The 11,094-nt window shown below is 45.9% G+C and overlaps 1 protein-coding gene across 3 annotated transcripts in view; it reads left to right on the forward strand.

Annotated features, from left to right (window-relative positions):
• The window catches only part of MYOCD (myocardin), an 83,893-nt gene extending 79,660 nt beyond the window's left edge, over positions 1-4,233 (forward strand). For all 3 annotated transcript variants that reach the window (XM_081161461.1, XM_081161463.1, XM_081161462.1), the window contains one exon: positions 1,511-4,233. In XM_081161461.1, the coding sequence (XP_081017587.1) occupies positions 1,511-2,079 (569 nt within the window). In that variant the 3' untranslated portion in view covers positions 2,080-4,233. The remainder of the gene's footprint in view (positions 1-1,510) is intronic.
• Positions 4,234-11,094: the final 6,861 nt, after the last annotated feature.

Below are 11,094 nucleotides of genomic sequence, written 5' to 3' on the forward strand. Positions count from 1 at the left end.
CGGCAGCTCCTCCACGGTCACAAGAGGGAAGGAAAGGATGGGCATGGGTGTGTGTATCTCTATACGTTTTATCATGGACAGATGGGAAGATTCATATCAGACACCTTGAGATTTTAAACAAAGTATGTGGTAAGGTCGGCAAACAGCAAGCGTCCAGGAGGGGAGCACTGGAGAGTCAAGGACAGAAGAGAAGTTATGAAACAATCATGAAGAAATGGAGTTTTCTGGAGAAACACAGTAGGCTTGCTAGGCGATGTTAAGTGCCCATTGTAGGCTCGACATCGTGAGTTTAAAGGGAACCGGTTGGCTTCGTTGTGTAATTTTTCTCTTGCAATGTCCGGATGTTCCAGGGTAGGCTCAGAAAATACAGATGCTAAGAGTTACCCAAGTGCAGAGTTTTTCCAAGGGAGAACAGTAGGAGGAGAAAAGAGCAAAGACCTTGAGGGTATTTATAAGAAAATAATTACAGTGATGGACCTGAGAATATAGACTAGACAAGGAAAGAAAGGAAACCCAGAAGGGGCCGATGGATGGTGATGAAATGGTGGAGTCAGTAGGTCGGCGTGACTCCACGTGGCTGAGAAGTTGTTGTTGTTGGGTAAGCTAGAGGGAAAGGAGGGGCTGGGTTGAGAGCGGGAGATTTTGCTTGAAATTGAGCTTTCAGAGGGATGCAGTATTTGGAAATGACAAGGTCCAAGGTGTGTCCCACAGAGTGGGAATGAAGGAATCACTGAAGAGACCAGCTGGATGCTGGGTCACTTCTGAGCATGATGAAATTACGTAGAATGACAAGAGTTGATGTGGGGGAAAGGCGATGAACTGGGGAATAGAGTTTTCAGCGGGTGCGGAGGAGTGGCCAAGAGCCTGGGGCGGGGTGGGGTGGTGGGAACAGCAACCGGGAGCTATAAGGTGGTGGGGGAGTGACAGTCAGAGAGTGCAGCAGGGTCGCCCCCAAGAAGACCACCTTCTGGCTCTGAAGTAAATGAGCCCACGCCGAGAGTGTAACAGACGATGCAGTGTCCACAGGGGACAGCCAGGTGTCAGTGAAGGAGTGGGTAAAGGAAACTGCTTTGAGAGTTTGAAAAACACAGAATGAAATCTCCAGAAAGAAAGGATTTGGGGAGAGACCTGGGGGTGGGGAGAAGAATTGGGAACAAGCCCGCCAGCATGGCTCAGTGGTTGAGCATGGACCTAGGATCCAGGAGATGGCGGTTCGATTCCCAGTCAGGGCACAGGCCCGGGTTGTGGGCTCGATCCCCAGCGGGGGGGGTGCAGGGGGCAGCTGATCAGTGACTCTCTCTCATCATTGATGTTTCTATCTCTCTCTTCCTCTCCTTTTCTCTCTCTGAAATCAATAAAATATATTTAAAAAAAAAAAAAAAAGGATTGGGGATGAAAAGAGCAGTCCAGGGATGAGACGGGATGAGTGTGACTCATTCATTCAGGACTCATGTTGCATGGTATGCTCTGTTTGAAGTAATTTGACAATTCCCATGTGTTTTAACAACAGAAATGCCAGCTGATGCCAGAGAGGATCATTCATGTCTTCAAAAAGTCCCAAAGATGCCCAGGTCTTCCCGAAGCCCTACTGCCGTCCTCCCCAAGCCTTCATCTTCCTTCGAACAAACGTCTTCAGGAGGCCAGCTCTCCTTCGACCACTACGGCACAGACAGTGATGAGCACCTGGAAGTCTTATTAAATTCCCAGAGCCCCTTAGGGAAGGTGAGCGACGTTTCCCTTCTAAAAATTGGGAGCGAGGAACCTTCTTTCGATGGCATGATGGATGGATTCTCTGGGAAGGCTGCGGAAGACCTCTTCAATGTGCATGAGATCTTGCCGGGTCCCCTCTCCCCGATGCACCCTCAGTTTTCACCTTCCGCGGACAGCGGTGGGCTGCAGTTAAGCTTCACGGAATCTCCCTGGGAAACCATGGAGTGGCTGGACCTCACTCCACCAAGCTCCACACCAAGCTTCAGCTCGCTCACCACCAGCGGCCCCAGCATCTTCAACATTGATTTTCTAGATGTCACGGATCTTAATTTGAATTCCCCCATGGACCTTCACTTACAGCACTGGTAGATGCCTGATGCAGAAGTGCTAGGGAAGACCAGCAGGAATTCTACAACCATAAACCCTTGTATTATCCAAAAGGAGGAGGGAAGGAGGAGATTAAAAAGAGGCAATGGAGACTTCTGTGACAATCAACAGAACAATAGGAGCCTTTACGTATATATATATAGTAGCATTTACCAACATCCAATGACTGTTATTGATTTAAGCAGTGCACTTAAAAATGTGCTTTCTCAGATCAAGAATGCCAAAACAAAAAGAAATCCTTTCACTACCTTTTCAAACACCAATATTTCCTCTAGCCCATAATTTAATTAAGGCTTTCTTGGGGCATAATCTCACCTTATAAGCTTTTCTTGTGAATTTATTAGACATACTGTGGAAAGAAAATGTACTCTTTTGGGAGTACAAGGAAGCCAGTCCATCAAAGGTTCTGGGAGGCATACCTGTGATGGAAGCTGATGTTCATCTCTCCATTGCCTGTCTTTCAAAATACAAATCAGGCCCAGTTTCAGTTACGGAGTCCTTGAGGCAGAGGAGAGGGACAGAGCCAATTCATTCCCAGGGAAGAAAAATCCACCCAGTGTCCATTGGCCACAAAGCTGCCCCACTGGAGTGGCTTCTGGTCTTCCACCCAGGACTCTGTGGTCGCTGGTAAAAGTCGACCAGCATTTACTGCAGAGAACCCCACTCAGAACTCCCCTGTCCCCAGCCAGTTAGCCAGTCCCTCCCGCTCTCTCTGTGGCGAGAAGCTTTGTGAAACAGGCAAGACACTCCTGTCAGGGAAGGTTCTCCAAGGCAACCCTCTTTAGTTCCAAAGACTAGTGATGGCCACCTAAGCAGATGAAAGGACCTTGAGCCTCAGGAAGCCGTATCAGGGATAATTAAGACAGCAGTAGCGAACACTGTTCCACGTGTCACGGGAGAGGTGCCATGGGTTCCTGCAGCAGGACCATGTGTGGGGTCTAGCTTCTTTTTCTGGAATGGGCGTGGTCCTCAGTTTGTTTTTTTCCCATTCCACTTTTCCTTCATGGTACCAATCCTTTCTTGCTTCTCTCTTGAATATCTTCATTTTTCTGCCCCAACATTGGAAGAAGAGGACTTCTTAGATCTAACAATCTGCCAGACACCTAATAAAGCCATATTTCAAAAGCTAGAACTCCAGGTTTTCCTGGAAAACTCATTCCCCACATGCATAATTTTCTGCAAAAGGAAGCTGAAAGAATGTCCTTAGGAAAAAGCTGATGGCTTAGCCCATCGGTCACCAAGTTCATTCTACCCTCATTTGATTTACAGCAATCATTGATTTGGGTTGCTCGGGGAAATTGGAAAGCATTATATTGTAAAGATAAATAGGAGATACACCTTCAAGGAGAGAGTATTTTAGGTATGGATTTCTGAAAGAAAACACAATTGTGCATTGAAAACGATGGAGGGAAGAAAAGACGATGGTTTCGTGTGCATTCCTCATTACCTCTCGTGCTTGTGCTGGGAGTTGAAAAACTCAGCTGTCAGGACAGCCTCCCGAGGCTCACTGTGCCTTCAGCTCACCATTTTCATAGTGTTGCATGCTGTAGAAAGTAGCTAATGCTGTTGTTGTTGTTGTTGTTGTTTTAATTTAAATCACTAAGGCACTGTTTTCTTATTTTGTAAAAAATGTTCACTGTGCACTTATGGAGAAAATAACCAAAAATGTTGTGATTTTAGAAGTTCTCTTTTTGATAAATCAAAGATTTAGAAGTCATTCCAATTGTTAACTTGTAAACTTGTGTGAACAGAGTGTTTTTGGTGACGGCTACTCTGACAGCTGCCGGATCTTATTAGGGATGGAGATTATGTATATACATATACATACACACACGTGCATATGTGTATGGATATATATGTGTAGGTATGTGCATGTGTGTATATGTACACATATACACACACATAAGTATATATCCATGCACATATGTGTATGTGTATGTATCTTGAAAAGCAGTGTTACAGAGCTCTATGCCAAAAACCTTTAAGCCTCAATCTGCTGTGAAATGGTACTTGGCCTTTCTCACTACGAGTTTCTAATTAACCAACCAGACTACACGTTGCCTCTCTGTGTATGACTAATGGCTCCAGCCCGATGACTCACAGCCACTTGCTTACCGTGAACGAGCTCATCTTGACAATGACTGCGGATGTGAGAAGACAGAATAGCTTCACCATCAGTAGCTGGGAACGGCAACACCGGGCCTGCTAGGAGAGCATTAAAAGAACATGAAAACCGTCTTACATTCCTTGATCTGCACTGTGCTTTAAAAGATCCACATGGTAAATTTTTCATTTTGCTTTTATGTCGATCGTCAAAACCAAAACCTTAGAGGAAAAATGACCAGTCTTTTCTCTGAAGATGAAGCATGGGGAAGAGACCCTTTACTGACACTTTCCTCACATTTGTTTATCCCTCAGATGGTGAAATTCTGTTTGGATCTTAGCAAAGCTTGCTGGTCAGTGCATTTTTCACGTTACGTTGTGTGATGGGTGTGCTATCCCCTCCCCACCTTTTACTTCCTTTGGAAAACAAACTCATAGCATCCCTACTTGGAGACTGTGGTCTGAGTGTTAATTCTTTTTTCCTTTGCATATTTCTGTCCAAAGGAATAGACTTGGTTGGGAGGCCTCTGTACTTCGTAAGTTTCTGCATCTTTAGGGATCCTTTTAGGACATTACCTTGTACTAATAACCACTTCCCACAGTTGATGAAAGTTGGGCCCTATTTGCTACTGAAAACCAATGCACTTAACACAGATCGGACCCCTGGTTATTGGTTTCAACACCTTTCCGCAGTCCCCACACAGCATATTTATTTACTCTGTCTCTTCAGAGCTCAGGTGGGGTATTTGTGGGATAAAACAAGGGATAATTGGGAGAAAATTGATGAAAGTTGGCTTCTCCCCAAGGATCAGATAATTCATGTTAATTCACCTGTCGCCTATTGGGGTGTTTATTAAGTTCTTTTAAACTCTTAGTTGAGTCTTCTGTTTTGGTGACAAATTTGGCCTGATGAAAACATGTACAGGGACTTATAAAGATGGCCCCATTCATGTTTCTTAATGCTCTTAGAGCCTGAAAAGCTTGTGGTTTTCTTAATACTCTTGGTACCCCATGGGGAAACAGACCTGGGGACATTTGCAGCCATTTGAATGCTGATGTGGTTCCTTAGGTTCATAGAAAATTCATTTGTGCAAATGCTTTCATTAAGCCAGGCTCATTAGTAGTAGTCCTGCTTCTAACAATGTTATTGACATAACACACATATTCTATTATAAGTGAGAGAGAAAGGAGGGAGGGAGGGAGGGAGGGAGGGAGGGAGGGAGGGAGGGAGGGAGGGAGGAAGGAAGGAAGGAAGGAAGGAAGGAAGGAAGGAAGGAAGGAAGGAAGGAAGGAAGGAAGGAAGGGAGGGAGGGAGGGAGGGAGGGAGGAAGGGAGGGAGGGAGGGAGGAAGGGAGGAAGGGAGGAAGGGAGGAAAGGAAGGGAGAAGAAAAGTCCCAACTCTCTGATCTATGAACCTCTCAGTTCAACCAAAACATTGCCTGTTGAAAAGTGAACCACAAATTTTTAGATGCGCAGTCATTCTTTAAAAGTGCAATGATTTCACCATAAGTGAGGAAACCAGGAGAGTCTCCACTTGAATAGCCAAGGGTCTGAGAACTGGAGACCAAAGCATTTATTCCCAATTAAAAAAAAAAAAAAATCAATAAAGGCTATCCCCAACATTTGAGACAATCCTTTTCAAAAATTATTTAAATTCTATCAGCTCTCCTAGAAACAGATTGTGGTCTGGCTGAAAACTCCTGCATCTAATTTGCCCATCCGATGGATAATTACTGGACGTCTAGCCTGTGCAAATCGCACGAATCCTCAGATATCCGATAGCAAGCTGGCTCAGCGCAGGTGGTTCCGATTTTGAGTGACTGCGGAGCTGCAGTTGCTATAAGCAAGAACACTGGGAATCTTGTGTCCAAGATTCAAGCCAGAAGCCCTTTAGCCATGATTTTTAAAAAGGGGTCTTCAATTTTCCAGAAGGGCCCTTTTTTAGCTAAGAGCTGTCGCCCACACTAACATTCTTTTCTTGTCTCTCTCTCCATCAACAGCAACAGTATGTCACTTGGAGATCCTTCAATATCTCCCACCACTTCAAACACTTGTGAGAGTTTTAGGGTTTGTTTTTATCTGCAGATACAGAAGCCCATGAAAATCGGGGCTGGGAGAAGGAAACATTTTTTTTGCCCCACCAGTTATTCTCAATCCCCATAACAAGCTCTCTAGACAACAGGGACGCTTTCTGGAGGGACATGGTGTCCCAGGTGAGCCTCCATCCCTCAGCAGCAAAGTGAAGGCTCAGGCCTCCCCTTGGGGTTGGCTGCATTCCTCACAGTGGGAAGCTCACAGAGGCTGGCACACTGCTTGCTATCAGATAGGCGAGAACTTGGAGTGAAAAGAGCCTGGGCTCTTTGTTTTTCTAGAAAGCCAGTGTAACCCCTCGGGGTGGTTCAGATGCTGAGATTGCTAGTGCTTTCTTAGAAAGATGATATTAATAGACAGGTAAGAGGCCAGGTCCTGGGAAAAGGTGGTCCTACGGTGCCGAGAGCTGCTCAGGTGTGTTAAGGAGCTGGGTTTGATTCGAGAATCCACATTTTCAGGGCACCCCAGACTAGGCTGAGACTGTGCATGGAAAGGCGATTTTAAGACAGAAGATCTTGGAAGAATTCTGCTGTCCTCCGCCAGGGAAATGGTAATAGGATTCATGGAGTTCAATAACACGTCAGTGAGTTCCTTCTGATTCTAGGATTTGGCAATGTCCCCTGTGAATTTAGACAAACTCCTAAAAGTCTCTTGTGCTTACTTTAACCACCTACTGGTAACATGAGTTTCCTATAAATGGTTTAACAGCTTCTGAGTGTGCATGAAAAGGGAGTGTAACAATGGGGATCCTGGATGCTATTCTAATGTTTTCCAAAGGAAGGGAAGCCACACTGCCCCGCAGCTCCTCTCCAATGTGGAAAGAGGGCAATGCTGCTGGGTGCTTAAAACCCTCTTTGCTGAAACACAACGAGGTGCTTTGTAAAGAAATCAAAAGACCAAGCGTACATTCTCTATGGGGACCCCCTGCGGTGTTGTTTTCATGTTGGTCTCCTTTGCTCAACTCTACATAACCAGAAAGAAATGTGGGTTGCCAGGAAGAGAAAAGAAGCAATGGCTAAAATACCAAAGTTGGCATGTGTTCTTTTTAAATATATATATATTTTTAAATAAAATGTTTATTTTAAAAAAGAGATGTAAGCTTTTTTTCTGGACGATGTGATGTACCAGGCACTGAACTATGCCCTTTAAGCGTGTTGTTTCATTTCACCCTCCCCACGGCGCCCTGAAGGTTTTTGTCCCTAGCTTACATGTGAGGAAACTGAGGGTCAAAGAAGCTAAGTGAGTTGATTAAGGTTACACACCTAAAATGTGGCGGAGCCAGCAGACAAACTTTGCCCATCATGAAGCCCCTGATCCTCAACACTGCCCGTCTCGCCTGCACTTACCACTGGTCATACCAGTAAAATGAGGACTTTCATGCAAAGAACTGACTCTCAAGGTACATATCTGCCTATTAAAATACACGCACGTGCACAGCTTAGCTCACCCAATGTTTTCATCAGGTTAGCAATTAAACACATGGAATCATATAGAACTGGGCTTCAAGATGACCTATAAGATATGTAGAGACTCCCCAAGTAAGACCCAGTTTTTATCTGCTTTTCTCTCCTAAAAATATTCCTCACTGCCATTTTCTCATCCATGATTTTATAGAACACATAGAAGAACTGAGATATTGTGAAAAGAGCCCTAGTTTAGACTAGAATTGAACTTCCACGTCATGGCTCTGCCTCCCTGCTTTGGCTTTATTTTCTGGTGAGCTTTCCCCATGTGGAAGCATGGAGGTAACAGGTTACCAGCAGCAGCAAAGGTGTGTCCTGCCAGATGGGCAATTCCGAGGAAGGAGAGCCTCTCATTCCTGAGTCCCAGCAGGACCCTCACAGCTGGCTCTCAGGGTTCTGGACCATCCCTGTGGCCATGAGAATGGGGTACACATTTACTTAACTCATTCACATGGCCTGGCTTCCCTGATCAGCCCTGAGCCAGGGAGTGGGATCATTCGAGTCTCATGGACTGACAGGAGAGAAGGTGAGAGCACAAACCCTGCTTTCAAGAGTGTCAGCTCGTGCAGGAGGCAAACAAGTAAACAGGAATGACAGACACTGTGTGATCATGGAAGTAAGTGCGTACTGTGTGCTGTAGGTCTTCCCGCTGGAAATCTTGTTCTTTCACGAGATCGCAAGGAAGGCGTTCAGAGAGACCCACGCATGGGAGTTTGTGGCGTGATAACATTTATTTGGGTGGCAAGAGAAGGCTGTCCCCAAGGTCTCGTCTCCGTCTGTCCCACTGTGGAACAGTCCAATCTTGTCTTCATCAGGCCCAGCAGTAGGGCCAGTGTCCAGGCATGTTTTGCCATTGGTTCCTCCACGTCTCTGTCTGGACCTGGCTACTTAGTCTGCTCCTGACTAGCACTGTGCTCAGGCTCCCACACTCTGCTGTGGGCCCCAGGCAGCTGTTACCAGGTGAGAGAGAGGGGGGTGGGGGTGGCCTTTATCTTTGTTAAGCTTCCGTTATATTATCATAGGCTTGGAAAGGACCAGATGCTTCTTTAAACTAGCCAACTTCCCAGGCTTTCATGGGCTTGGCCGGATCCTCCCCGTAACCTAGATCTTCCAGGGCCCTGCGTCCCTTATCCAATCCGATCCTTTCCCCAGGCTCGGCCAACAGACCTCTGCGGTTCCCATCTTGGCTCCCATTACCCGGGTGCTTACCTCCCCCTGCTCCTTTGACAATCCGGTACCAGAGGGCCGGCTGCTGCCTTCATGGGGGAAGGAAAGGGTGTTAATCCCCTTATGGGGGGCAATGCTGTTATCCCCTGGGGTATGTGAAGCTGGAGCTTCCTGCTGGAGCAAGCAGGCTTTCACTCCCTGCTTTATTATGCTTAATAATGTGTGATTTCCTTTGTTCCCTTCATTAATGTCTAGCTACCTATGCTAACATAGGAAGGGCATTTAATAAAACCATGCAGAGGGAAGATGGTACAGAAGGACTCTCCAGAGGAGACCACTAAGCCAAGATATTAATGACACAGGAGCCAAGCAAAGGCTGAGGAAAAGAGCATTCCAAGCAGAGGGAACAGCCTGTGCAAAGGCCTGGAGATGAGAATTCACCATGTTGCGGGGGGTGTAAGAAGTTCAGGATGGCAGGAGATTACGGCAAGGAGGCAGGGGGAGGTGAGGCCGAGATGTGGGACGTGCAAGAGAGGAAGCTGGGAGCTGTATTTGTTTTCCAGGGCTGCGGTAACAAAGTCCTGGAAACCAGGCCGCTTAAACAATGGGAATTTTCTGTCTTCTGCTAGAAGCCCTCAGTCAAGGTGTTGACAGGTTTGTTCCTTCCGAGAGCTGTGCGGGAAGAATCTGTTTCAGCCTGTCTTTCGCAGGTGGCTTTCCTCACATTCACATGGCATCCTCCGTGTATCTTCTTGCCTGTGTCTCTGTCCAAATTTCTTCTTTTTTAAGAACGTCAGTCATATTGGATTAAGGCCCACCCTAATGACCTCATTTTAACTTGATTACCTCTGTAAAGACCCTATCTCCAAAAAGGTGACATTCCCCCAGGGATAAGTACTTCAACATATGAATTTGAATTTGGGGGGTGGGGGGGTGGTCACAGTTCAACCCATCATAAGAAACAAGCAGGGACTAGCTAGCTCATGAAGGGCTTCATGGGACATCTTAAGGAGTATGAACTAACTCTGAAGCAGCAGGGCATCACTAACGAGCTTTAAGCGAGAGAATGCTATGATAACCTTTACACTTGAGAAAGGTAACTCTGGCTACTCTGTGGAAATGGATTGGAGTGGCCAAGGTAAGGGAAGGGCAGCCCGGTACATTTTTGTGAGTTAGTTTGGTAAATCATCAATGCCCTCTTTACTCCGTAGACATACAAACTTAGAGGGAAATGATGATTTAGGACAGGAAGACTGATGGGATGGGGTGGGAGTAAGAGTGAAGGTAGTGACTTAAAAACCTGTTGCAACAAACCAGCCAAGAGGGAAATGGTAGTTATACTGAGATTAAAGGGGTGGTAGGAATAGAGAGATGAAGGTAAATTTGAAAGCTGTTAGTGGAAGGGAAAGTATGGACTTGATCATTGGACAGGGATGGTGGAGGAGACAAAGGATTTGGATTTGGGGGAGGGAGAGTTGGATGTCAGGTGTATGTTAATTTCATTCCAAGAGGCAAAAGGCCAGAATGAGGAATCATTGCTTGAGAGGAGAAAATTACAGATGTAATTTTTAAGGGTGCAGTGGTGAGGCCAGGTGGGTGTAGACTGAGGAATTAAAAGGAAGTGCAGACAGGGAATCCAGGCGAGCCTTTCAAGAAGTATAGCAACGTGGGAGAGAAGACACACAAGGCCATAGGAGAGTAAAAAATGTACAGGACTGATTTTCAAGAGGAGAGAGATGTGACCTAATATTAAAACTAATGAGAATTAGGTGGCATACACAAGAAAAAGTGGTGAAGAGTGGTATTCAGGGTGATTTGCCTCGGGGAAGAAGAAAGAACTGTCTGGTTGTCATGAGAAAGAGAAGGTGGGTAAAGATGTGGGTACATTGGCAAGGGTGGTGGTGAGACATTGAGGGAGTTCTCGTGTGGTGGCTTACAATTTATACTTGAAGCAAGAGGGAGCGATGCTGTTCTATTGGGAAGAAGAAGGGTGGGGCAGAAGTTTTAAGAAAAATGGAGAAAGGTTGAATTAAGAAGAAAATAGAAGAGAGAACTTATTAGGAAACAGAAGGATGCTTAGGCAGAGTTGGAAAACTTGCTTGGAGATCCTACCTTCGCCACGATGGTGGGACTTTCCGTTAACAAAATCGGGAGCCTGGCACTTGGAAGCAGA

This window comes from Miniopterus schreibersii (genome assembly GCF_964146895.1).
Source record: "Miniopterus schreibersii genome assembly, chromosome: 16".
Lineage (NCBI taxonomy): Eukaryota > Metazoa > Chordata > Mammalia > Chiroptera > Miniopteridae > Miniopterus > Miniopterus schreibersii.